This window comes from Oryctolagus cuniculus, chromosome 1 (genome assembly GCF_964237555.1).
Source record: "Oryctolagus cuniculus chromosome 1, mOryCun1.1, whole genome shotgun sequence".
NCBI lineage: Eukaryota > Metazoa > Chordata > Mammalia > Lagomorpha > Leporidae > Oryctolagus > Oryctolagus cuniculus.
This window is the reverse complement of record NC_091432.1, coordinates 54,030,477-54,058,323: the sequence shown is the minus strand read 5'-3', so window position 1 is coordinate 54,058,323 and position 27,847 is coordinate 54,030,477. Positions and strand designations below refer to the sequence as shown.

At 53.5% G+C, this 27,847-nt stretch overlaps 1 protein-coding gene across 14 annotated transcripts in view; it reads left to right on the top strand.

The window, feature by feature from the left end:
- The window catches only part of MICAL2 (microtubule associated monooxygenase, calponin and LIM domain containing 2), a 226,177-nt gene that overhangs the window by 66,240 nt on the left and 132,090 nt on the right, over positions 1-27,847 (top strand). For all 14 annotated transcript variants that reach the window (XR_007911288.2, XM_070073245.1, XM_070073243.1 and 11 more), the window contains exons 4-6: positions 19,748-19,955; positions 22,214-22,330; positions 23,971-24,072. Coding sequence is in view for 13 of the 14 variants with exons in the window: in XM_070073245.1 (XP_069929346.1) it covers positions 19,748-19,955; positions 22,214-22,330; positions 23,971-24,072 (427 nt within the window). In the remaining variant the exon portion in view is untranslated. The remainder of the gene's footprint in view (positions 1-19,747; positions 19,956-22,213; positions 22,331-23,970; positions 24,073-27,847) is intronic.

Here is a 27,847-nt window from a genome sequence, read left to right as displayed (position 1 = left end):
TGCTGTGTAAAACAAAACACTGTTTTGTCCTGCAAATTTAAGGAAAAGGTTGACAACTGTCCCCCATGCTGGGCTTTCATGGCTGGTATGGTACAGGGATTTTTTTTCAAGTTCAGGAGCCTGTGAACTTGGGTGCAGGGAAAGCCCCTATATTTTCACTAAACTCTAACTGAAACGAAGAGTATCCCTTGGTGACAAGTGTAGGCAGCAAACCTGCAGTAGGAGTACCGGCAACTTTGTCACCCACAGAAATCAAAATGTGGCTGAGGTAGCTCTCCCCATCATTTATACTTACATGCAAGGTGTTGGACCTTCAACTGAGTCTTGCTGGATACGTTCAATGTGTTCACATTTTATGTATTTTAAGATAGCGGGCTGGCAATTCACAATAGCCAAGACATGGAATCAACCTAAATGCCCGTCAACTGAAGACTGGATAAAGAAATCATGGGATACATACTCTATGGAATACTACACGGTGGTAAAAAAAAAAATGAAAATCAGTCATTTGCAATAAAATGGATGAATCTAGAAAATATCATACTTTGTGAACTAATCCAGTCCCAAAGGGACAAATACCATATGTTCTCCCTTATCTGTGATAATAGAGCACCTAAAAGGAAACCTGTAGAAGTGAAATTGATACTTTGAGAAGCAATGACTTGAACAGCCCTTGTCTTGACTGTCGAGGAACAGTTTTGTTTTTTTTTTTCCTTAATGGAGAATGGGACTGGGAATGGGAGAGGGAGGAGGAGGTGTGGTGTGAGAAGGGGCAACAGGGTGGGTATGATGGGAAGAATCACTATATTCCCAAAGTTGTCCTTATGAAATTTGTACTCATTAAATAAAATGTTTCTTTGGGGCAAAAAACAAATAAATAAATAAATAAATCTTAAATAAAAAAAAAAGATAGCGTGCTGGGTAGGAGTCCTGAGGCTTTCTCAGGTTGCAGAAAAGTGGTCAAGGCGCCCAGGTGTGATGTCATACATCTAGAGGGATCAGTGAGGAGCCTCTGGGGCCTGCTGGGAAGAGCCCAACAGTGTCCTGGGGCCCAGTAGCTTGTCCTCTACATATTAGCTTTGTAGCCCTGGGCCAGTCACCTCGCGGCCTCCAGCCTGGCTTTCTGCGCAGTAAAACAGTGCCGAGACCTGCCTTGCTATTGCCAACACAGGCACAGGACTCATTCAGGGCGGGCCTGAGGGTGCGGCCACTTCTTGGGACACTCACACCCTGTGTCAGGGTGCCCTCAAGTTCCAGCTACTCATCCCCTCCTGCTGTGCCCTGGGAAGCAGCAGGTGATGGCTACCATCCAGGAAGACCCAGATTTAGTTCCAGGCTCCTTCCTGGCTTTGGCCTGCCCCAGCCAGAATCTAGAGATAATCGTTCTATCTCTCTCTCTCTCTGTGTGTGTGTGTGTGTGTGTGTGTCTAAAAAGATAAGAAAGGAGAAGAAGGGGGAGGGAGATGAAGAATGGTTCCCACAATAGGAAGCCCTCAGAAAGCACCTCTCACCCCGCCACCTCCCTACTCTGTCTCCTCTTGTGTGACAGGAGAGGCGTTAGTGGCCGGCCCTGCCCAGGTCTCCCTTGGATGTGCTGTGATTCAGGGTCTCTGGCTGAGACCCCCACCCCGACCCCAGCCGGCGCTCTGTCGTGCAGTCAGAGCTGGTGTGTGGCTCCTTGGGGACAGCCGTCTTCCTTTCCTGGAGCAGCAGCGAGGACCAGAGGTGCCCGGGACTTGCCTGGCACTTCCGCTGCCCACCTTTGCTTCCCTGGCTCCCCTCCAGCCTCCAGCTCATAGGTTGGGAATGCGCAGGCGGAGCCGCTGCTCCCCAGAGCGCTCTGTGAGGCGGCCTCTGGGGTCACACGTTCCAACAGCAGCCGCTGCACTTGGCGTCTGGACCAACTGATAGCAGGCCTGGGAAACCCATCAATCCTTGTCCTTGCTGGCTCGGCAGCCCCTCGTCCACACGCTCTGCCTCTCCATCTGTTGTCGTCTCCATGGGAAAATGCAGCCGTGGTCGCGTTGGTGGAAGGTGCCCGAGTGACCAAATGCTTTCTTTGCACGGGAAGTCGTGACGTGTGGGCGCCGGCATGAAACCATATCCTGGACTCTTTGTTTTTTCTTAATTGAGCTCTGAATCAAAAAAGGCTTTGTGGTCAACTGGGTGCAGATGACATGCATTGCGCTCTTCTCGGTCTTCGGACGGTCCTGGGCTCGGAGCCATGTTCTGTTTGAACTTGATTATTGTCAGAGGACATGAACACACACGGTGTGCCTGGCTGACTGCTGCACTGCTGGTCTAAATGAGAGCTCGAGTCTCGGCTTGATCATTCACCTGCACCCTGCCTGTGCCCTCCCTGGCCCAGCCCCCATGACAGCATCCACTCCAGCCCGAGCCCAGAATCTCATCCCTGAGCTCCCCACAGGCCACAGGGAGAAGTGAATGGGAGGGGCCTTTTTGCCCCAGAACAAGAGAGAGGGAGGAGTGCTGAGAGCTCTCTTGAGATGGACAGGGCTCCAGGCTCTCCTGTCTTTATGTCAAGGAGTGTGAGATGTAGGTGTGGGGCTGTGCTCCGGAGCAGGGCCCTTCTGGTCCAACCATTCAGGGTGTGTAGCTCACTTATGGCTGTGTGACCCTAGGCCTGTGGCTTAACCTCTTTGTGCATCAGTGGCCTTAATCGTAAAATAGGGGTGATAATGGTGCACAACTCGGGAGATTGTGTGGCCTGTATAAATCAGCGTGTAAACAAACCCCCAGAATGGTGCCTGGCACCAAGTGTGATCACACGTGGCATCGTTAGTGTTGTCAGGGGGCGACAGTGGGACTCCCTGTCTCTCGGCTGCCTTCCTGCTTGGGGCTGCTCCTTGTGCCCCGTTCCCCTGGGGTTGAGTGGGGGTGTCTGTGTGCAGGTGGTGGTGGGGCTCCGCAGTCCCTGCCCATTGCTTCTCTGAAGCTCTAGCTGCAGAGAGAGAAGCTGGGGAAAGCCGTAGGACGCCCACTTTCTGAAGGTCTGCACTGTGGCCTGTCCCGGATGACACCTGCCATTCGGGTGCACGATGGAATGATCTGGACTCCTCAAAGAGATTTCACACCGTGTTCAACCCAGGCCACTGCTGGACCCTTCTGTGTTCTACTGACACGAGCATGGGCCAGGGGCAGGAGGGGTGGGTACATTTCATCGGAGGCTGAGTCACAGCAGTGGATGTGGGGGTCGGAGTCGGCAAGGTTGTCCCTGTCAGACTGAAGCACCATCAGCTCGGCCTGTGCCCAGGCACCTGGGCCTACACTGTCTGCCCAAGGACTTTGCACAGCAAGAAGGGAGCAAGCCAGGCTTCCTGTGGCCTGGGGAGTTAGGAATGGGCTGACTGCCAAGGGAAGGGCTGCCCGCCTGCCTCCCCCACCAGTCCTCCTGTGTGAATGTCTGTAGAAGGCTCGTGGTGGCGGTTAGCCTCCATTGGACAAGGATGGACGGACAGATGGAGATGGAGTCTGCTCGCACCATTGTGATACTAGAGAGAGAGCAGTAGGCACTCGGTACGCGGTCACTGCTGCAATACAGACCCCACTCTTGTTTAGCACTAGAAGGAACAGGCCACGTGTTAGCCGTTCGGGAGTGGCTTCCCCTTAGAAGGTGAGCTTTGCTTGCACACTTTCTTCTCGGACCAAGAGGCCGTCCTTCTCCAAGCCCTCTGCTGCTGAATGGCTGGGGCTGGAGTCTGGGCCTCCCTGCAGCTCTCTGACGTTACCATTTAATGGACGAGCACGCTGAGGCTGGAGGAGACCAGTGCCTGCCGCACAGCAGCCCTCCCGCCTTCACTTCTTAGTTCTCAGTGTGGTTCCCGTCTGCAGTGTGCTCTGCTCTGCCTTGCGCTGCCCAGGTCTCCCAGGGTGGAGGAGGGGCAGTGACCTCATCCAGGCCCATCCACGGTGTGTGAATAGAGAGACTCCGGAGGGCCTCCGGGGAAAGCCGCCACCCTGTCATGCTGCCTGTAAACTGCTTCAAACCGGGCCCCAGGTCCAGCCCACCCTCATGTTTCCTGCCGAAGATGGAAATTGAGCACCGTCTAGCCACATGCCGCCAAGGCCCACCAGGCGCTCAGCAGAGCAGTCCTGGGACCGGAGGTTGGTCCAGTGGCTCTGAAGGGGGCTCCTGGGCTCCTGGTGCTGGGCAGGGGTTCCTTTCCCCCCGCTTAGGCAGCGTGGCAGGAGCTCTGCAGCCAGCTCAGGGAGAGGCCCTCCTTGCTGGGATTCCCTGGGGCCTGCGCTGCTGCGGGAACCCATGGGAAGCGGCTGAGAGCTCGCCCATGCTGATGAAGTTGGCTTTGAAAAATAAACAAGACCTTGCCCACGCAGGGATGAAGCAGACTTTAGATGTGGCTTTGGGAGTTGTCTTTCTTTCTTTTTCTTTTTCCTTCCCCTCTCCCTCTCCCTTCCTCTCTTCTTTCTCTCTCTCCCTCTCCCTCCCTCCCTCCCTCTTCTTTTTTTTTTTTTTTTAAGATTTATTTATTTAAAAGAGTTACACAGAGAGGAGAGGTAGAGAGGTAGAGAGAGAGAAATGTCTTCCATCCTCTGGCCCACTCCCCAATTGCCTGCAATGGCCAGAGCTGGGCTGATCCAAAGCCAGGGGATTCTTCTGGGTCTCCCACGCGGGTACAGGGGCCCAAGAACTGGGGCCATCTTCTACTGCTTTCCCAGGCCATAGCAGAGAGCTGGATTGGAAGTGGAGCAGCTGGGACTAGAACCGGCGCCCATATGGGATGCCAGCACTGCAGGTGGCAGCTTTACCTGCTATGCCACAGCACTGGCCCCCGGCCCTCTTATTTTCTTTCCTCTTCCTCCTCCAACCTCTTCCTCCTCCTCTTCCCCCTCCCCTCACCCTTGCTCCTACTCCCTTCCTCCTCATCTTCTTCTTCTGGTTTAGTTGAATGAGTAACAGATGTGAAACACCCTCACATGGGCTTTAGTCCCTTTGAAAGTAGGTCCATAGCTTGTCCAGACAACCGTGAGTTCTCTGTAGTGAGAGCAAATTTAATAACTCTTTGTAAAAGGCATTATCATTTACAAAATGCTTTCCACATGCACTGAGTGTATGTGACTATAATATGTAAACTTTCTTTTAAGGTTATCATGTTTAAAATTCATAGACACACTCTCCACTCTGCCTGTAATACAGTAGAGGTTTTCAGTGTCTGGGCCTCAGTTTACGTACCTGAAAAATGGGGATGATATGAGAGATGGGAAGGGAAGGCACCTCTCTGCCTCTGGCACCGAGCGGGAGTGTGAGGAGTGGGCGCTGAGCTGTCCGAGAGTTCGGGCAGCTCAGGGGCACCCAGCACAGGTGGTAGGAACTCCAGACCTCAACTAGGGGAGGCTTCCTGCAGAGGCAGTGGGCCGGGGGTGAGGAGGGGCCTTTCCTGAGGCCTGCGCTCCTGCCCCTGGCTCCCAGCGTGACTGGAGGGATCCCTGGTCTACCTGGGGCGCAGTCTCTCAAGGGCAGCCTCTGAGTGGTGAATTGCATTTCGAGAGAGCAGCGACTTGGACTTGTTCCTGCTGTCTCCATCTGCTCCCAGAGGGCCCCCCTTTCTCTCTGCCCCGCCCCCTTCCCACCTGGTTTGCCTGTCCTTTATCTTCTTGCTGCCTGTCTTTAACCCCATGGAGCTGTTTGGGCTTTCATTGTGAAGGGTTTTCTGTTTCTTGTTCCTGGTAAAAACAAACAAACAAACAAACAAAAAAAAAACACTCTGATTCACTAAACTGAATGCAGAGTCACAGGGGAGCATCTCTGAGACTGTTGTAATTTTTGGTCATGTGCTTCGGTTTGGGTTTTCTCCATTAAATAATGTAGGAACCATCCTGGCCAGGGCTCCCTCCAGGGCTGAGGTCTGTGCCTCCACCATACGCTGGGGTAGTAACTCTTCCCGCTCTGGGAAACTGCGGCAGCCACGTGAGTGTGGAGACCGAGTCCAGAAATCGGCAAGCCTCCAGGCCTTCTGATTACCCCGAAGATAAGCTGATGGTCCCTGCATGGTCCCAGCCATGGTTCTTGACTTTTCTGGGAGAGACTCCAGATTGATTCAGACCCTGTGGCTTTGAAAGGCCTGTGCCAGGGGTTCCTTGGGCTAGAACAGGCCCTGCGTCAGCGGCTGCTGGGAGAGGTGGCCGGGCATTCCCGGGTCAGGGGAGGCAGGGGTTGTCTGCGTTTCTCTTGCTTCTCCACGCTCGCTGGCATCTGGCAGGTGCTTCCCGGAAAGCCTGCAGGCCCCCCACTGCCTGCGAGGGTGGGACTCCCACAGCTCCCTCCCTGGCTCCCCTCCACCTTTCTTTACTTCCCACTTGGGCCCCCATCCCAAGGGTAGGGGCGGTTCCCAGCGGGGAAGAAGTATGGGGTGCCGGGATGCCCAGAGGGAGCTCCCACACCCTCTACCGCTGGCCATGTTCAGCGTGGCTGCTGCTCAGCCTGCTCCTCCCGCCTGTCACCCATCTTGCTGCCTTGAGCCTCACTGTCCAGTGTGGCGGTCCTGAACAGCGTGGGCGAGGCCCTGGAGCTGTGCTGTGCGTGGGAGATGGTCACCTGCTTACAGAGCTGTAGTGTGGGAAGACGACTGTGACAGAGCTCATTCATCCTTTCTATGTGGATGTATGTTCCAGTGATGGTATTTTGGAAATACTGGATTAAATAAAATTTTTAAGTTAATTTTACCTGTTTTTATTTTATATTTTTAAATATTTTTTTACAAAATGTGGCTACTAGGAAATTTAAGCTTACCTGGATGGCTTACATTATATTTTTAATGCAGTATTTTTTTTAAAGGATTGATTGATTTATTTGAAAGAATTACAGAGACAGAGAGAGATCTTCCAGCTGCTGGTTCACTCCCCCAGATAGCCGTAATGGCCAGGGCTGGGCCAGGCTTGAGCCAGGAGCCAGGCACTTCATCTGCATCTCCCACATGTGTGGTGGTGGCCCAAACACTGGAGCCACCTTATACTGCTTTCCCAGATCATTAACAGGGAGCTGGATCCGAGGTGGAGCAGCTGGGACTTGAACCAGTGCCCATATGGGATGCCGGCAGCTCTCCCTGCCATGCCACAACGCCAGCCTTGGTGCAGTGACTGCTAACTGATGGCCTCTCGGGGGTCCTGGGAAATATTTGGAGATAATTCTGAGTGCCATGCCAGGGGGAGGGAGGTTGTTGCTAACCTCCAGTTGGTTGAGGGTAGGATGATATTAAATGCCCTACCACGCACAGGAACTTCTGTAACCAAAAATGCCTCTGGCCCCAGAATGTCAATAGTGTTAAGATGGAGAACCCAACTCCTGCTGGACTGAGCTGTTCTCCCACTTTGGATGAGTCAGTCTTCTCTTATTGACACTGTTTCCAAATGGAACATAACAAGCATGGTGCTGGAGTCAAATGCCTACGGCCACGGATGGGTTTTAGCATAGCCTAGTCTCATGTCCTCATCTGTGAAATGGGCGTAACAGTACCTGCTTTACAGGAGTCTAGTCAGGACCCAATGAGATTCACCACGGATTGTGGTGTGCCTGACACAGAGTAGACCTCCAATAAAAAGAAGTATCTATTGTTGTTAAGAAGCAGTGTCTCTTATTAGCTTTCTGAATCCTACTGGGATCTCTTTGTACCTTTTAGATTCCCTATGAGTACCAGACACTAAACAAATTCCTCTCCCTTCCTCCTTCCCTTCTTTCTTGATTCACAGGATCACTCCTGCTCCTACTCCGAGGATCTAAGTTGGTTGCACTTCCTCCTCCTACCCATTGCCCAAATTTGTCGTCGCCTCTCCTGTATGTGATAGGAATATCTCATCCAAACCCTGCTTTCCAGTTCCACCCAGTGGGACCTCACCACCAGCCCCAGAGTGGCTTCCTTCCAGGTCCTTGTCTCTGCTCTTCCCGAGGCCCTTGTGTGGAAGGGTGGTGGGCTCCATCCTTCCGGGAAACGTCCGTGTCCCTGTCTGCTGCAGAGGGCGTCCCTGCGGACAGCAAATGTGATGTGTCCACCTCGATTTCCCCGGCACCCAACGTGGCACCTGGAAGAAAGGTGCTCACTGGGTGTTTTTTGAGTCAATGAACAAACAAATGAATGATAACTCTCTCTTTCCCCTTGGCTTGTGGGTAGAGTCAGGTACTACAGGCAGCAAGGCTGTTGTTTCCCGAGTGCCTTCTTTTCTTTTTTTTTTTTTTAAGATTTATTTTTTTACTTGAGAGTCAGAGTTACAGAGAGAGTAGAGGCACATAGAGAGAGAGAGGGGTCTTCCATGTGATGGTTCACTCCCCAGATGGCCACAGTGGCTGGAACTGCGGTGATCCAAAGCCAGATGGCCACAGTGGCTGGAACTGTGCCGATCCGAAGCCAGGAGCCAGGAGCTTCTCCCGGGTCTCCCATGCAGGTACAGGGGCCCAAGGACTTGGGCCATCTTCTACTGCTATCCCAGGCCATAGCAGAGAGCTGGATAGGAAGTGAAGCAGCTAGGGCTAGAACCGGTGCCTATTTGGGATACTGGCACTTCAGGCCAGGGCTTTAACCTGCTGTGCCACAGCGCTGGCCCCCCGAAGTGCCTTATTTTCTTCAACAGTTCAGCAACCCTTAAAAGATGCCCTCACATACCTTATCACCCCGGCAACTGCTCCCCGACTTTGAGCTGGGGGAGCAATTTGATCCCTAGAGGGTCACAGCAATGACGCAATAGACCTAGATCCCGGAAGTCCCGCCTTCCACATGTGTACTCCCTCTGCCAGCCTAAGGACGATGACCAAGCCATGGCTGAACTCCACTGGCCCAGGCCTACCCTTGGGGCGGGCGGCCTGGATGCCTTCCTCTTGGTGGCAGAAAGAACTCCCATGCGGCTGTGCAGAGAGGCTCTGCAGAAATGTGCCCCCAGCAATGCTCTGATTAAAAAAATACACACCTTGTTCTTAGGCGTCTGTCGCATGGCACTCGTGGGCAGCAGGGCGGGCTAGGATGTCTAGACACCGAAAACCCTTTCATTACATGCCGCTGGCAGTGGAAGGAGACCCACTGGGAGTTCCCAGGCGTGTCTGAGTAGTCTCTTGTCTTTTGTGGCAGCCGCAGATTGAGTCAAAAGGTAGTCCGCTGTTGAGGATGGGTGCTCTGACCTGGAAGGCCCCGGGGGAGTTCGAGGGAGCTGAAGGGATTTGCCTTCCTCCTGGTGTCTAGGGGGCCCCAAGGCTCCTTTGCTAGGGGAAAACTCCGCTCTGCCGGTGCACTGGGGTTTGTCTTCTGGAGCCACAGGATTCTGACCTTTCCTACACAGCTGTCCTGTGTACGTCAGAACGGATGTATGTCCCACCCTGAGCAGTAGATCCATACGGTCGACCAAATGGGTTTTCCCTTGGGAAACTTGAGGATCTGCTGTCACTTCTAACTAGCTTTGTGAGATCTGCAGTTCTTTCCCCAGGTTAAGTTATTGCATTGGTAAAAGGTGAGGAAATCCCTACCTTTTTTTTTTTTTTTGCACCTTTGGCTCCTTACCCCAAAAGCTTATACTTTGAAGCACATTGTTTAACACACAAGATTTGCCTCTTCTAGATTACAATATCTTCCCTCCATTTACAAATCTAGAGCCACATCACTGTCAGCAGTGTTTCTAATCAGGATAATTTGTGTTCACACCAAATTGATGGGAAAATTAAGCGAGAGGGGGGGTTAATAGCTTGGGCCCATAGCTGGACAGGTCTGGGTTTGAAACCCAGCTCTGCCTGTGCCAGATCAGTGTCTTTGCCTGGTGACACCTTAGCTTCTTCTTCTTTTTTTTTTTTAAGATTTATTTATTTATTTGAAAGAGTTACACACAGAGAGAAGCGGAGAGAGAGAGATCTTCCATCTGCTGGTTCATTCCCCAGTTGGCCGCAACGGCCGGAGCTATGCCGATCCAAAGCCAGGAGCCAGGAGCTTCTTCCAGGTCTCCCACATGGGTGCAGGGGCCCAAGGACTTGGGCCATCTTCTACTGCTTTCCCAGGCCATAGCAGAGAGCTAGATCAGAAGTGGAGCAGCCGGGTCTTGAACCGGCGCCCATATGGGATGCCGATGCTTCAGGCCAGGGCGTTAACCGGCTGTGCCACAGTGCCGGCCCCAACACCTTAGCTTCAATGCCCTCAACTGAAAGAGGGAAGCTTGTTCTTTTTTTTTTTTTTTTTTTTTTTTTTTTTAATTTTTGACAGGCAGAGTGGACAGTGAGAGAGAGAGAGAGAGACAGAGAGAAAGGTCTTCCTTTTGCCGTTGGTTCACCCTCCAATGGCCGCCGCGGCCGGTGCGCTGCGGCCGGCGCACCGCGCTGATCCGATGGCAGGAGCCAGGAGCCAGGTGCTTTTCCTGGTCTCCCATGGGGTGCAGGGCCCAAGCACCTGGGCCATCCTCCACTGCACTCCCTGGCCACAGCAGAGAGCTGGCCTGGAAGAGGGGCAACCGGGACAGAATCCGGCGCCCGGACCGGGACTAGAACCCGGTGTGCCGGCGCCGCTAGGCGGAGGATTAGCCTAGTGAGCCGCGGCGCCGGCCGAAGCTTGTTCTTATCTCGTGGTTGTTTCTCCCACATTCAGTAAGAAAAGACATGTAAAAGGCCAAGGCAGAATGTTTGTAAATATCAGCTATGATATTTCAGTTAGACAGTGTGCATCCTCATTTGGAGTGAAGGTGTGATTTGATTTGTTTATCCCCATGACAAATTTTTTTTGACAGAGTTATAGACAGTGAGAGACAGAGTGAAAGGTTTTCCTTCCATTGGTTCACTCCCCAAATGGCTGTCATGGCCAGCTCTGCGCCAATCCGAAGCCAGGAGCCAGATGCTTCTTCCTGGTCTCCCATGCAGGTGCAGGGACCCAAGCACTTGGGCCATCCTCCTCTGCCCTCCCGGGCCACAGCAGAGAGCTGGACTGGAAGAGGAGCAACCAGGATTAGAATCCAGAGCCCATATAGGATGCCGGCTCCACAGGCAGAGAATTAACCAAGTGAGCCATGGCGCCGGCCTGTGTGACAAATCTTTACTGCTCCTGCTAATGATCAGGGACTGTCCTGGCCCCTGGGGCAACAGAGAGCCAGTGAGCAAGAGAGGCAAGGTCCTGTCCTAGTGGAGCTTATGTTCTAGAGAGAGACACACACACACAGTGCCCTAGTTAACAAAAAAGAGGTGTAGGGGGCCAGCGTTGTGGAGCAGTGGGTTAAGCACCACCTGTGATGCCAGCATCTCATATTAGAGAGCCACTTCAAGTCCCCCTGCTCCACTTCCAATCCAGCTCCCTGCTAATGGCCTGGGAAAGCAGTGGAAGGTGGCCCAAGTGTTTGGGCCCCTGCACCCATGTGGGAGACCTGGATGAATTTCCCAGCTCTCGGCTTCTGCCTAGCCCAGCCCTGGCCACTGGGATCATCTGGGGAGTGAACCAGCAGATGGAAGTTCTGTCTCTCCCTCTCTCCCTGTAACTTTGACTTTCAAATAAGTAAATTTTTCTAAAAAGTAGATGGAACTATTTGCAAACATTTATTATACTGTTTGGAAAGTTGGATATTTAATATGGAGAAAAATCAGAAAGGGCCCGTATATTTTCTGTGAAAGATTTCTTTTTATTGTATAAGGAAATAGCAAAATGTCTATTTTAAGGGGAAGAATGTTCCAGGCAGAGGGCAAAGGAAGTGAAAAGGGCCTGTGGCTGAGTGAGTCCGTTACAGCTGGAAAGCAGGTGGGTGTGGGTGGTGTGGAAGGAGCTGAGAAGCCAAAGGTTAAAGCCACACAGGGCTTTGAGTCCATGATAAGGTCTCTAGCACAGGAAAACACGGGAGGACGTGAGCGGGAATCACACGATCTGACCTCAGGAAGACCGGCAGCTGTTTTGTGGAGGACAGCCAGCAAGGGGACGCAGGTGGGAGAAGCGACACCAGGCAGAAGCCCTAACGCTGGGGCAGGATGAGGGTGACAGTGTCTCGGATAGGGTGGCAGCACGCCAGCTGGTGAGAGCTGGGTGGCTTCCGGATGTGTTCTGAAGGCAGAGTCCATGGGATTTACTGCTGGGTTGACTGTGAAGCAAGAGGAGAGGAATGAAGGTTGATTCCAGATTCTTGGACTCGGCAGCTAGAAACGTCGACGTGCATTTACCAAGCGAGTAGTGCCGGGGTGGGGATCAAGGGCTGGCTGTAGATCCGTCCCGTGTAGGATACTTAATAGCCCAGCTGGAGATGTCCCTGGCAGCTGGCTGTGGCACTCTGGAGGAGTTAGGGCTGGGGTAACCTTGAACGTTGTCAGTGTGTAGGTGGTGTTTAAAACCATGGAAGTCGATGGGGTCACGGTCAAGGTGCAGAAGTGGAGCAGCAGGAGGGCCTGAGCTGCTGCAGGCAGGCACGAGCCCAGAGAGTAGGTGGGCTGCTTCAGATGCGTGGCTTTCTCAGCCTCTCCTTTCTTTTCCCTCTCCTTGCCCTCTTTGTTACTGCTCTGGAGCCAGTTGTCCTGCAGTAGCCCCTTCATTCTATTGCAAACCCGTAATAGCGGAGGGCAGAGGGATGTGCAAAGTCTGTGGTCTGACAGCTGAGGCCCTCCGTGATCGTGCTCATTCTCTCTCTCCTGCCAGGATTTGCCTCCCCCTAGCCCCCACCCAGCCTTCCCCGCCATCCCCGGCCCCTGCACACTTCAGCCCGGCCTGAGCTCGCCACTGCCCTGCAAACCTCCCCATTCGTTCTCAGCCCACCGTTCCTTCTGGCTCTCCAAACACCAGCCCCAAGTCTCTACTCACTGACCCTCTCCTGGAGGGACTGTTTTTTGACCAAAGGCACCAATCTGTTTCATCTCCAGATGTCCACAGTGGTTCGCAGGGAGCACTGATCAATCTGGCGTCTGCTGTATGGGGGGTTCTTCTCTTATCCCTGGCTAGCCAGTCAGCTTCCCAAGGTTAGGGAACAGAGCCTACAACCCCAATGAGCCATCTCACCATCCCTTGGATACCTGGGGAGGGAGGGAGAATACTAACGCTTGACCATAAGGGCCTAGAAGGGTTTACGTAGAATTACCAGCATGGACTCTGTAATCAAGGTCGAGTCATTTACCTCCCCAAGCTCCCGTTTCCTAAAACCAAGACAACATGCATTTCTTACAGTGTGCCTGGCACGGTTCTAGTACCTCAGAAGCAGGTAACACGTGGCGCTCCATTCTGATTATCTGTTAGCAGTGTCACTGTTCCCAGGAGGGAGGACAGATGTCAGCAAGGTGGGACAGGGTTGGCACTGGTCATTGCACACTCTGAGATGGGCAGTGAAGTGAAGGGCTCTCCTGTGGGCAGGGCCGCCAGGCTGGGTGTGGCTCACACACCCTGACTTTAGGATACTTAGGGTTTGGGTGGTTGGGGGACACCACAGGACATGAACAGCACCCAGAGACTGTACAAGCCTGGAACAAATTGCAGGATTGAAGGGTGTGCTTATAACTCCCAAAGTAGGCAGCCAACTCAGCACACCTACGAGGCCAAGCACAGAAGGGTTGCCAGTGAGACTGTCCCCAAACTGAGACCCTGTGGTGTCTGGTTACAGGTGCTCACACCAGCAGGAGGGCGCCAGCTGTGGCCTGAAGAGAAGGGCAAAGTGGGCCTTTCTCAGAGGCACTCCTGTGTGTATTTGTAACGGGGTGTGCTCAAGATAAAGAGGAGTCGAGCCCTGTCAATCAGATGAGACTTAGCTCCCTGCCTGGGGCAGTTTTGAAGTCCCCCAGAAAAGCCCTCTCTGGCCAGCCTTCTCTCCTGTAGCCTTCCACAGCTAGAACCCTAGGTGACCGCATCACTGCTGAACCCGCCCCCCCCCCCCCCGCCTTAGTGCTGCTCCGTGGGGGGGTGGTGGTGGTGGTGGTGGTGGCTGTGAGGCCAGGCCCCCAAGGGAGCCCCACCCCTGGCATGAGTCGTGACCCACGACTCTAAGCAAGCTGTTTTCACTTGTAACCCAGTGACAGGCGGGGACTTCCTGTTCGGGTTTAGCTAAGAAGCTGGTGCTGAGGGCCAGTGAGGCTGTAGAGCCACCCCAGGAAGTGTGGCAGCACGTTGCTGGCACCGGAGCCCTGCCCTGGGGAACTGGCTTGCAGCTCAGCGTGCTGGGAGGGCTGCCGCCGCCAGGGAGACAGCCCCGTGCATGACCTCCGGTCACCCGGCTTTCCGCCAGGGCCGCCAGCTTATCAGAGCCTTGCATTGTCCGAGTGTAAACCCCAGCTGCTGTGGCACCTGCCACTGCGGCTTCCCGGGGCTGCACAGGCTCAAGCTCCGTCCGGCCCGTGGGTGTCCACCCCAGGGAAGCAAGCTAGCTCGGCCCTGCATACAGCTTGGTCCTCCTGCGCAGAAGCCCTGTGAACTCAGCCTCAGCCCTGCTCCAGGCCTCACTTCCTCCTGACCGTACCTACCGAGGTCGGCCATTCCTTCTGGACGGCACTGACCTCGGGGCACATGCTGCCTGGGTTCCAATCCAGAGTTGACTGCTAACTTGTTCACGTGGCCTGGATATGTTTCTTTTTATTTATTTATTTATTTATTTTTTTTGACAAGCAGAGTGGACAGTGAGAGAGAGAGAGAGAAAGGTCTTCCTTTGCCGTTGGTTCACCCTCCAATGGCTGCCGTGGCCAGCGCGCTGCGGCCGGTGTGCTGCGGCCGGCGCACTGCACTGATCCGATGGCAGGAGCCAGGTACTTCTCCTGGTCTCCCATGGGGTGCAGGGCCCAAGGACTTGGGCCATCCCCCACTGCACTCCTGGGCCACAGCAGAGAGCTGGCCTGGAAGAGGGGCAACCGGGACAGAATCCGGCGCCCCGACCGGGACTAGAACCTGGTGTGCCGGCGCCGCAAAGCGGAGGATTAGCCTAGTGAGCCACGGCGCCAGCCCTGGAGATGTTTCTTACCCTGTGTCTCCACTTCTTAGCTCACAAATGGGGACAAGTAAGGGCCCCTTGGTCAAGCTGCTTACCTTTTCCTCGCTTGTCCAGCGAGGATGATGCCAACACTTTCCCAGGGCAGGTGCGAGGGCGAATTCCTCCCAGCGATGAGAGCAGTGGCTTGCAAGTGGGAAGCTCCGCTGTTGTGATCATCCTTCGCAGGTGGGGGTATGCCGGCCAGTCAGCAGCCAACCCCCACCTGCCAATTCCGCACTGGCTGCTGCCCTCTGCCCCTGCGTGGTGTCTGTGCACCCAGCCCCCAAGGGGAGCAGAGGCAGGAGCCAGCAGCAGACACCAAGCCTGCAGACTGCCAGCCCCTGGCCTGTCCCTGGTCCCCTCAATGTCTCCTCTGGGACTGAATCCCTCACACGTTCTTGGCCCGGGCCCAGCACACCCTGTGTCTGAGGCTGGAGGATTCTCTGTATCACCAGGAAGTGAGTTGTGCTTGCAGGGGTGTGGTAGAGCGAGAGCCCTGTGTGAGCTGGGCCACCCTCGCCCCTGTGCCCTTACTGTGGGCAAGCCGGCCATCGCCCCCACCACGCACCCTTGAATACAGAGCTGCTTTTCCAGGGTCACGTTTGTCCTTTCCGCTAACGTGGAGGCCTAAACACAGCTGAGCTTATCTGTACAATGGATTTCCTGCTGGCCCTGCCCCAGTCCCCGCTGGGTAATAATTTCTGTTGCCTGAACACAGTTACGCTGACATCGGTGATGGTCGGTGGCCTTGGCCAGTGCCCCAGTCTGGGTGGGAACCTGCAGACCCTGACCCCAGCTGATGTGCGCTGAACTCCCCAGTGGAGGACAGAGAGCCGGAGCCCATGCGTGGGGAGGGTGTGTGATGGTCATTTCCCCATCAGCAGCCAATCAAGGCCCAGTGTATGCCAGGTCCTGCCCTGGGCTCTGTGCCCGCAGAGTGCAGAGGACATGGAGCAGCTTTGGCGGATGGGCACATGGATGGACTGTGGGTCAGGCCCCCAGAACTTAGTTCTGGGCAGCAGGAAGGCCTGCTGGGGCTTGGCGGGGAGGGACGCAGGTATTTCAAAAAGCCCACAAAAAAATAAGATTACAAGGTAATTTTATTCTCATGCAAAAAAATTGAAATTTATACATGAGGGGTCCTCAAAAAGTTCATGGGAAATGCTGGTTATGAAAAAAACCCTGTGTGGGTTTCAAATCGCTTTGCACCTAAGTGAACATGTCTTTGTCTGCCCTCCTTCCATGAACGTTTTGGAATGCCCGTGTACGATCTGATCTGGGGGCTTGAGGTGGGTGTCGGGCTGAGTTTTAAGGAAAACACTTCTTTCTAGGATAGGGTCCTGGGCAGCAGTAGACAGCAGATGGGCTTGGGGAAGCAGAGTCCCTCTAGGCCACCTGGTCTCATCCCTTTGCATCTGTGGCCTGGGCGGACATGCCCAGCGCCCAGGGCGTCAACAGGGTCCGCCCAGGGAGGGGAGGTGCTCTTCTCTCTAGCCCCTCTGCCCAGGCATGTGGCTGCATGGTGTCCAGCCCCGGGTCAGGATGCTGAGTTCCCACGCTAAGCCTAACAGGCACGTTCAGAGGGGAGCCGGCCCTGGCGCCTGCCAACGGCCTTGATAACATCTGTGCCGAATTTTCTCTCTGGATAGAATCGAGCCCGTTGGTGTTGGCCGTGACTGGCCTCTCTGAGGTTTCAGGCCCTGCAGCTGTGCCGGGGCCTAGGAGGGTGGGAAAGCGGAGCTTTTGCTGATAGATTGCAGGTTTAGCCAGGAGGGCAGGAACCCCACCCTGGCTACTGTTGCCACGCCAGATGCACGGCAGCCCCTTGCCCCGTGGGAACGGGATCTGCTGCGCTCGGGGAGCAGCGCTGGGACAGACCTGGCGGACAGAGGCTATGGGGGGCTCTTCCCTCCCTTCCTGCCCGCCCTCACCCTACATCCTCCCGCCCCCCGGCAACCCCTAGCCCCGGAGTGACAGAACTCCAGAACTCGGCAAACAGGAAAAGATGCACTAATGGCAAAGAAATGCAGTGAGTGTAGACTCTGCCCCCAAGCCCGGCTCACTCGCGCTGGGCTTGGAGCGGCGCTGGGGCGAGCCGTCACTGTCTGGCTATGTGTGTGTGTGGCAGCAGCTCCGGGTGCGCGATAAGGAGCGGAGCTGGGCCTGCTGGCTCCATCTGGACGGTTGGCCAGCGGCTCGCACACCCACACACTCCCCGCCGGGCTCTGGGGTGAACTGTATCTCAGCGCTGACTTCATTTCCCCTAATTGGGTGTCCACAAACTCTCTGGAAGGTTCCAACCAGTAAACCACACTGATTGTGGTGTGGGCGCTCCTGATACATTTGTTTGCACGCTCCCCTTGGGGCCCCGCTGACTGATAACTGGGTGATGGAATATTTGCTCGGGGAAGGGGACTGTATTTCTTTAAGATAAGGTTTGATCCTGAGCCGAAGTCTCTGGACGCCTGCCCTGTCGAGCAGTGAGGAGGAGCCGGTGCAGACCCCGTGCCTGTTGCCTGGCTGGGGCAGCGTCAGCTGTGTGGACCTCCTGGCCCCAGGAAGGAGTGTCTTCCCATTCATTCAGTCACAGCATTGCCGTTTTCTTTGGTGTTAGGATCATTGCTCCAAAGGAAATGTTGCTGGAGAGGGAGGGCGGGGGCCCAACACGACGCTCCTTCCCCTGCAAACAGGCTGCGTCTCCTCTGGGAAGGAGCCTCCGAGGACCTGCTGCGGGCCTCGGACCGAGCCTGTTCTGCCACCTCTGCCCATGGGGCCCCCACGCCCGCAGGAGCCGGGCCGCGCTTCTTCACGTGGCGTTAGGCTCTTCAGCTCTGGCTCCAGATGCTCTCTCCTGTCTCCCCTCTCCTCTCCTCTCCTCTCCTCACTTCAACTACAACAGCCTTCCCTCCACCCACTCGTGCTGCTTCCTCTCTCCCTTCGGCAGGGCCCTCCCCGCTGCTGAAATGCACTTTTTGTCTTTTCATTCTGCACGAACCAGAGGCATCAGCATGGTGGGCTTTGGAATGAGACCACCTAAGTTTGCCTCTTGGCCCTGTGAAACCATGGTTTCTGTTACTTTGCTTAGCACCTAAGGACTTGATGTGAAGATTAAGAGCCAAACACATAAAATACTTGAAAAAGTGTCCAGCACATCCTAAGCATTCGATGAGTGCAAGCTGCAATGATAGCAATAATCAGCGTTTTTAAAGACTGTCCCTGGTGAAGTCCTTTCAGCCCACCAGGCAGTATTAGCTGTTTCCCTGCTGAGCTACAAATAAAACTAATCATCCAGGGTTCTAGATGTTTATTCCAAAGTCTGGAGGACCAGCACCAGGTCACAGCGGTGAAATTTGCATATGCCACGCCCTGCACCACTGTCTGCTTTTTTCTCAAGTGTTTTTATGAAGACATGATTCATGCACCGTGACATTCACCTTTTAAAATATACAGTTCACAAAGGTGTGCAGCCATCGCCACCATTAAATTCTGGAACATTCTCAAAGAGAAACTCCATTAGCAGTCACTCCACAGTCCTGCCCACCCCATTCCCTGGAAACCACCAGTATACTTTCTGTCTCTACACATGGGCCTGTTTGGACATTTCATATCAGAGAAATCACACAGATCCTTTCACATCTGGGTTCTTTTAAGGTTCATCCATGTTTTGGATCTTCATTCCTTTTTATAGCTAAATAATACTCCACATTTTGTTTATTCACCACCAGTTAAAAGACATTGGGCTGTTTGCATTTTTGTCGAGTCAACGATACATGATGCTGCCATGAGCATTTGTGCACAGATCCATTTTGCTTGGGTATATACACCTAAGAGTGGGATTAGTGGCTCGTGTGGCAACTCAGTTCTTAACTCTGAGAAATGGCCAAACTGTTTCAAAGCATTTGTGCCATTTTACATTCCCATCGGCGACGTATGAGGTTCCAGTGTCTCCATCTGTCACCAACATTTGGTATTCTCTGTCTTTTGTTGTTATAATCACCCCAGTAGATATGATGTGATAGCTCGCTGTAGTTCGATTTGCATTTTCCCAGTGGCTAATGATGTTGAGGATCTTTTCAGGTGCTTATTGATCATTGTGGATCTTCTCTGGTTTAGCCACTGCACCACAGCACTGGCTCCCATGTGTATCTTCTCGAGCAAACATCCATTCAAATCTTCTGCCTGTTCTTTAATTGGACTATATGTGTTTTCATGGTTGAATTGTGAAAAATCCTTAAGTGCTTTGGGTACAAATCCTCTATTGGTTAGTCAATTTGCAAACATTCTCTCTTCCCTGCAGAGGTTTTTCACTTTCTCGATCATGGCCATTGAAACACCAAATTTATTAATTTTGATGAAGTCTAATTTACCAACTTTTCCTTTTGTTGCTTGTGCTTTCGGTGTTGTGGCTAAGAAATGATTGGCTAATCCAAGGCTAATCCAGGGATGCACGCTACGCTCTTTGAAACTGATCCTATTTATAGTGAGCCTATAAAGAAAGAGTAGGACACCCATTTCACAGAGGACAGTAAAGCCCAGTGCCAGCCGAGATTCAAACGCAGTTCAGTCTGACTCTGAACCTCGCGTGCGTCTTACTCGTCCTTCTCCCCAAGTCCCTTTAGCTCTGTGTCCCTCCCAGGGCACAGCACAGCGACTGGGGTGTAGCAAAACCACAGGTAATGGTGTCAGACAGGTGAATGACAGGCCCTGCCAGGGACGCAGGTTGCACTTGCCCGTTGATCTGGGTGCCCTGGGGTTTGTTCCTCACTCACACGGTTGACTGAGGGTTCACGTCCAGCTGCTGGAGGTTCCTGAGCGTCTCCCTTCTGTCTCACCCCTGCAGTGTCTCATCATTGGGGGAGGACCATGTGGCTTGCGCACTGCCATTGAACTTGCCTTCCTGGGAGCCAAAGTGGTTGTGGTGGAAAAGAGGGACACCTTCTCCCGGAACAACGTGCTGCACCTCTGGCCATTCACCATCCATGACCTGCGAGGCCTGGGAGCCAAGAAGTTCTACGGGAAGTTCTGTGCCGGCTCCATCGACCACATCAGTGAGTGGGGCCCCGTGAAGAGGGTGTTGACCTTGGTGGGGTACATCGTTCTACGACTAGGGGGCCCAGACCACTGAATCTTGTAGGAGCCTGGGGGCACCACACGTCCATCTAACAGACACTTAGTGAAGGGCTACTTGGTGTCTTGCAGTTCTGTGGGCTTTGGCCCAAACACCTTCCCCTCCCCAGGCCTCAGTTCTAGCTGCTATGGAATGCACGGAACGCCTATCTCAGAGTTGCTGAGAAGATGAAATGGGGCCAAGGATCTAACACGGCTGGCACATAATAGGTGCTCAGGAAAATGCGTCCACTGGTGTACAGTGAGCCCGAAGCTGTCATGGTCCCCCAGCCTTCAGAATCCAGGGCTGCATCCTCTCACCCAGTGTCTTTCTGCAGGGGTGGGTCAGGGATGGCCCTAAGAGCCATGTTCTTAAGGGGACAGGAATTAATAGTAAAAGAGAGTGGGGTCTGGGCAGGATGACTGGAGAGAATGACCAGCCACACAGGGTGTAATTTGTTCAGACGCAAGAGACTTTACCAGCAGTGGCCCTGGAGTTTATTCCCACTTTGGGATGAGAAAATTCCAGGAGGACAACGGAAAGGAACGTGGACTTGCCCTGAGAGCTGCAGCGTCAGCTTTCCGGGTGTTCTCTCCCAGCCAGGGAAGAATGCGTGTCGGTTAGCAATGGGCAGTAAAGATGCTGAGCTCCACTGTCTCGGCAGCTCTCCTCCAGAGGTAGTGCCGGGCACCTGGGGGTCCCTGGGGCTGTCGGGATGGCCTCCCCGTCGTGGGAGCCCCTCCTGTCCCCACTGATGGAGCTCGGCTCTGGAACTGAGAGAGCACCATCCAGGGTAGCGACAGTGCCCGGGAAAGGGGAAGCAGGGAGAACATACTGCGCACCTACTGTGTGCTGGGCCCAGAGACACCAGGAACCTTGGAACTGGAGAGAGGCCAGCCTCCCCTGGAAGTTCAGTTTCCTGGCAGGAGGCGGCCGCAGTTCTTTCAGTCCCAGCTGGTTGGCTTCCTTCCAGGCCGGCCGTGGTCTGTGGGCTCGGCGCTGCTCAGCCGTTCTCCAGGGCGGCAGCCTCCTCCGGTCCCCGCTGCAGCCCTTCCAGACCACCGTGGCCACCTCGCTGTCACAGACGGCCGCCTCCTGTGTTCTTGGGCTGGAGGCGTTGGCCATGCTCCCGTTCCAGCTCCTTCCTCCCTCACACCCCGCTCCCCTTATCAGCACAGCTGGCCCCCTCCTTCCCCACACCGGTCCCCCTGGGTTTCCTGCCCGTTTGTCCCTGTCACAGCCTGCTCCTCCCCTCACGGCAGCCCTCCAGCCCTCTGCGGGTGCCTCCTTACCTTTCCTTACCTCGGATATTCCCTCTAGAAAGGGGAGCTGTAGACAGTCTGCACCTCCTGCCTGTGCAGTCAGGTTTCTCCCTTATCGCTGTACCAAGAGACTGTCACCAAGATCTCCCAGGTGCCCTGGCCTTGTGTGGCCACCAGGATCCTGGACCTTTCCATGGGGTGAGATGTTCCTGCTGCCCCCTCTCTCAGCTTCCAGGACCCCTGTGTCCCGAGATTCCTCCATTTGAGCAGGTTTCCACATCCACGGCCTGCAGGGCACGGGCACATTGTGTTTCGTGTGCTGACTGGGGATTCAGCTGCTGCATCTGCAGAATGGTATTAGGAGGTGCACCTGCTTAGGCTGAGCAGCCAGGGGCATGAGAAGAAACTGAGGCTCTGTTCATTGGGGAGTCTGAAAGAGTGAGGAGGAGGATGGGGAGAACCACAAGCCCAGTGGTGTAGGGAAGATTTCTCACCCCACCCCTCACCATGCAATGGCCATGAACTTGAGCACAACCCTGTATACTGAGCAGTGGCTTTACTACTGGCACTGAGGTGCTCTTCTTCCAGCTTTACCACATCACACCCAGACCCAAGGCTAGGAAGGAGGCAGAAAAGGCAGAGCGTCCCACGTGAGACCGTCCTCTGACAGCCAGGCAGGGTTTTGGAGTTGGACAGAATGAGTGGCTGCAAGTCACTGAGCCTTGTTAAGCCTCCATTTCTCAATTGTGTAATGAAAATGAAGAGTGATAATCCCAGTGGTTGGTGTTAAATGAGACTGCGCTCCGGGCATGGCGCATCACTGGTGATGGTTGTCGTCGATCTGTTTCTACACTCAGAGGTCACAGGGCGCTGTGTACAGGAGGCACGCAGGCATGGCTCCTCACGGTCCACTGCTTCTCTCCTTTCTGCCCAACAGGTATTCGTCAGCTGCAGCTCATCCTGTTTAAGGTGGCGTTGATGTTGGGCGTGGAAATCCACGTGAACGTGGAGTTCGTGAAGGTTCTGGAGCCTCCTGAAGATCAGGAAAACCAAAGTACGGTACACTTTTCCCTTCTCTCTGCGAGTCGGGTGTTGCAAAGCAGACATGATGTTCAGAGCTCTCAGCGAGTGTGTCTTTAGGCGTCGGTCTGTTAGGAGCTGCTGAGCGTACTATCACTGAAGGATGCTTGGCGTTTTTTGACCCCTGCTACCGTTTTAGATGAGCTCTTCCCCAAGGATCTAAGCCATCCGACTTTTGTAATTTGGTCATCCCGTCCCTAGGAGATGCTCCTTTGACAGATGGAATCTAGCCAGTAAGTAGGCTAGAAGGCGAAAATGCGACTGTTTGATAAAGTTCATTCACATGCTCAATTCATGCTGTGTGGGCTCACCCACAGACATGTGGATGCACCTGTTGTACCCCTAAGATATTTTAAAATCCAGTGAAGCTAGTAAGACTTTTATGGGCCAGCATTTGGTTTAGTGGTTAAGCTGTCAGTTGGGATACCTGCATCCCATATCAGAGATCCTGGGTGGAGACCCAGATCTGCTCCCAGTTCTGGCTTCTGGCGAATGTGGACCCTGGGAGAAGGCAGGTGGTGGCGCAAGTAGTGGGTCCCTGCCCCTGACGTGGGAGACTGGGATTGCATTCCTGCCTCCTGGCTTCTGCTCCTGACCCTGGGCTGTTGCTGGCATTTGGGGAGTGAATCAGCAGGTGGGAGCATTTTTTTCTCCCTCCCTCTCTCTCAGATTAGAAAGAAAGAAAGAGAGAGAGAGAGAGAGAGAGAGAGAATGAGGCTTCAAAAGCAACTCTGAAATAAAGATTCAATATATAATTTGGTATATAATATTTTTAACCTTAGCATTCACACATATAGTTATGTCTTACTATGCTTCTCTTTCTTCCCAGTGTGTGTTTAAATTCTCATCCTTTACAGAGAGTTTTCTCATGAAGCCTTTGCATCCTGTTCATGGTCAAGGTCTCCTGCCTGGGAAGGGCTGTGTGTGTTGAGCCATCTCAGTGTCGGAGACTTTGCAGTTCCCTGCTGAGGGTGCCCCTCGGATTTCTGGTGTCCTGTGCCCAGAACATCTAAGGCTTAGGGGAGGCTGTAGGCAACTTTTGTAGCAGGACAGCTCTCACCGTGTGGTGTCGTGTGGGCGCTGAGCCTTTCCCAGACCCCTGGTGCATATTAAATCCTGACTGCTGGAGCCAACTGGGCTTCACCTGCTTGCCCTGCACCCATTTCACGAGGGCCGTGTGCTACTCTACAGAGCAGACGAGCGCGAAGCAGTCCCCCAAACAGGCTCTGACGCTCTGCACATCCTTTGGGTCTGTTTAGCAGTGGGAAGGCCCTGGGACGTACGGAGACCGTGGAGAGAACGTAAGCGAATCTGCCGAGAAAATGAGCTATGAGGGATACTAGTTTGAGAATCGCTGAAGCCAGACTCCCAGCAACCTGGTGCCTGGTGCTGATGTCACTGTTTCCTCTGTCCTGGACGGAAGCGATATGAAGCCAGAGGGTGGCCAGATTACCGTGAGAATCTGGACTCTCCAGGCTCTCGGGAGGGTGCGCCTTGGGGCACAGACCTGGTTGCCTTGTTGACTTCTCACCCGACATAGTGACATAGCGGGGATAGCGTTGCTCCCTGTCCCCACAACTCTCCGCCAACTCGTTCTGTTTTTCTGTTCTGTAGAAATCGGCTGGCGGGCAGAATTCCTCCCCGCCGACCACGCCCTGTCAAACTTCGAGTTTAATGTCATCATCGGCGCAGATGGCCGAAGGAACACCCTGGAAGGTGAGCGCTCTTCCTCTTCTTTGGGCTGGGGATGGAAGAAGGCAGTGGCAGGGGGAGGGAGGAGGGGCTGGAGAAGGGTGAGCAGGATGGCAGGTGTCAAAGCTAGAGGGCGGGTCTTTTTGTTGTTGTTTTTTTTTTTTTTTAAAGATTTATTTATTTATTTCAGAGGTAGATTTATATAGGCAGTGAGAGTGAAAGACATCCGCTGGTTCACTGGTTCACTCCCCAAATGGCCGTAATGGCCAGAGCTGAGTCAATCAGGAGCCAGGAGCTTCTTCCAGGTCTCCCGCGCGGATGCAGGGGCCCAAGCGCTTGGGCCAGCTTCTACTGCTTTCCCAGGCCATAGCAGAAGCTGGATCAGAAGAGGAGCAGCACCCATATGGGATGCCGGCACCACAGGCAGAGGATTAACCTACTCTGCCGTAGTGCTGGCCCCGGGGTAGGGTCTTGACAGAGGCACAGTGTGTCCTGCCTGCCTGGAGGCTGAGTACAGGGGACAGCTATTTCATCTCTGCGGATGTCAGTTTTCCCAACTACAGAATCTAGCACAACTCTCCGGAGCTTTGTGATGAGGGCTGGGGAAGGACTAGTGTTTTGGGAAAACAATGCTTTAAACAGATCAGTTGCCATGGGGGAAAAGTCAACATACAATTACCGAGCCCTGTGATGCTCAGAACTTTGACCCCCACTCCATCTAAGGTAAGCATTTTATACTGTTAATGGAATGCATTTATTTTCAGGTATAATACTCAAGAAAGAGGAGCTCATCTCTTTGCATAACTTTTAAACACACCCACTGCTGGGCAGTTAGAGAGTTTGCCTAAAGCATCAGGGTGCAAAGCCACGCTTCTCTGAGTTCCAAAGCCAGAAGCATAGTGTGCTTCCTTAGGATATGATCTAGTCAGACTGAGAGAGCAGCCACATTCTGGCACTGTGGCATAGCAGGTAAAGCCACTGCCTGCAGTGCTGGCCTCCCATATGGGCACTGGTTCGAGTCCTGGCTGCTCTGCTTCTGATCTAGCTCTCAGCTATGACCTGGGAAAGCAGCAGAAGATGGCCCAAGTGCTTGGGCCCCCGCACCCACGTGGGAGACCTAGAAGAAGCTCCTGGCTACAGATTGGCCCAGCTCTGGCCATTGCGGCTATTTGGGGAGTGAACCAGCAGATGGAAGATCTCTCTCTCTCTCTCTCTCTTTCTTTCTCCTTCTCCCCTGCAAAAACAAAACAAAACAAAACTCTGCCTTTCAAATAAATAAATAAATAAATAAATCTTTTTTAAAAAGAGGGGGAGAAACCCCATTGCTAGGAAATGCTTTGATCACCTTTACCGCAGCCCTAAGATGAATTAGTCCACGGGTTTTGTACTAATTTATAGTAACTGCAGTCAGTTGAGGTCATGTTGTAATTAGGCCCAGATGGCATCTCATAGACTGGGGATCCTATAGACTGGGGATCCTTCTTCTCTTCCCGCATGCCCCCTTGAAGGACCACGGGCTACAGATGGCTGCCTGCCTGCAAGGGCACGTTCTCTGAGGACAGGACATTCTCCTTGAACTAGAGCTGACCTTAGCAAGCTCCCCATGTGGGGGCCTCTTGCCCAAGGTCCTTCCACCTGCTGTGCCCCCACTGCTGTTTGCCATCCCCTCTGTCCCTACTTCTGAACCCACCTCCCCACCACCAATACCCAGGATCAGACGAGGAATTCTTAAGCTGCCAACCTAGAGGTTGCAGTCTCAGGGGTTTATGGAGTCATTTAGGTGTTTGGTAAAATGCTGAATATTTCAAAATCCAAAATCTGTGCTCAGCTTGAGTAAAGTTTGGCATCCTGTGAATATGAAAAGGGTGGGAAGGATGGGGCCGCCTGAGCACTTAGGAGCAGCCAGGTGGACCGGGTCAGAGTTTCTTAGTATTGGCACTGTTGCCCTCTGGGGCTGTGTTGTTTGTTGTGGTGGGTACTGTCTTATGTGGGATAGGATGTTCAGCAGTGTCCCTGGCCTCTACCCACTAGATACAGGCAGCATCTCCCAGTTGTGAGAACCAGAAAGGCCTCCGTACATTGCCCAGTGCCCCCGAGGGACACAGTTACCCCCCCACACACACACTGACAAATACCACACAGGAGAGTGGTGGCCACTGGGGACACTTTGACAAAGGAACAGCTGGAAGGAAGGCTACTGGATAGAGACCCAAGCTTCCAGTCAAGGGGACTTTGACAGAGATGACTGGCAATGGGCATGAAGTTGGAGTATGTGTTGAGCAGTGTGCAGGGAGTTCTGGAAGGTGGCTGTAGAAGGCTGTGTCCACCAAGCCTGTGTCCATGCCTAGGGCCCGAGGTGAGGTTGTTTATCCAGAGAGAGAGAGAGCTCATGGTTCTGCAGTCAGAGAGGTGCAACAGCACCGTGCCGGCTCTGGTGAGGGCCCTCTTTCTGCATTACAATGTGCTGGATGGCATCACATGGCGAGATGGAATAAGTGTGCCAGAGCAAATTTGCTTTTACAACAGTCACTCCCAAACCAACCCACTGATCCGTTAATTCCCGGGTGAATCCATCCATCTTTGAGGACAGAGCCCTCATGGGCCCGTCACCTCCCAAAGGCCCCACCTCCAAATATTCTGAACGTTTAAATTCATGGTACATGAACTTGGGGCCACCATCTCACCAGAGCTGGGAGTGCCTGGAGGTAAGCAAAGTAAAGAGCGTGTCTAGGGCAGGTGGAGAATGTGGGGCTGCTGGAAAAATCAGATGGGAAAAAAAGGCAGCGGGGGAGAGAAGGAGAAGGCACTCCCCTGAAACGAGACCACTGCTGCCATCCTCTGTGTCATCACATTCTAAAAACACTTTGTGTTAGGAGCCTGAGCATAAACTCTTGCGTTCTGTTACACGGCCTTGTTCACCTGACAGTAAGGCAATGTGTCTTTCAAAATAGCCAGGAGAGGGATTCCGAAGTCTAAGGGGAGGGATATATAACTACCCTCTTAGGATCCTTGCTCAGTGTAGACCTGTATTGAAGAACTGCATTGTATACCTAAATATGTACAATTATGATGTGTCCATCTTAAAAGGAAGGCTGAGGCATTAGAATGCATCGCATTTGGAATTCTCTCAGCTCATCACACATCGACTGGGTGTGTCCGAAGCATCAGTCACTGGGATTGGTGTGTTAGTTTCCTGATACACCTGTCCTGACAAAGCACCACAACTGGGCCACTTGAACAAGAGAATTGTACTGTGTGTATCTTCTGGAAGCTGGGAATCCAAGACCAAGGTGTCCCCGAGGTCACTTCGCTCTGAGGACGATGGGAAGAGTGTTCTATGCTGCTCTGCTGCCCATCCTTGGTGTCCTGGGCTCATAGGGCTGCCCCTCTCCAGCACAGACCTTGCTCCTGGGTCTTGTATTTTTAGCTCTGCTCCCAGCAAGAAGCAGGAAAGAGCTTGCACATCTGTGCCTCTCATTCACATGCAGGCTCCCTGCAAGCCAGTCTTGTGTTCAAATCCTCCCTTTGCCTAGGAACATCACTCATTGTGGATTGGGGCTCACCCTACCCCAGTATAACCTCCTCTTCACTCATTGCATCAGCAACAACGCTATTTCCGTATGAATTCACAAGTGCTGGGGCTTGGCACTTCAGCATATGGATTTGGAGGGAGTGGGTAGAGCAGGTGGAGATACAGTGCATCCGACATCAACGGGAGAAGCAAAGAAGAGTTGTTTAAATCCCTGTCCTGCAGGACTTCAGTAATCTTACTTTTAAATGGTAAAAAAAGCGCAGAACA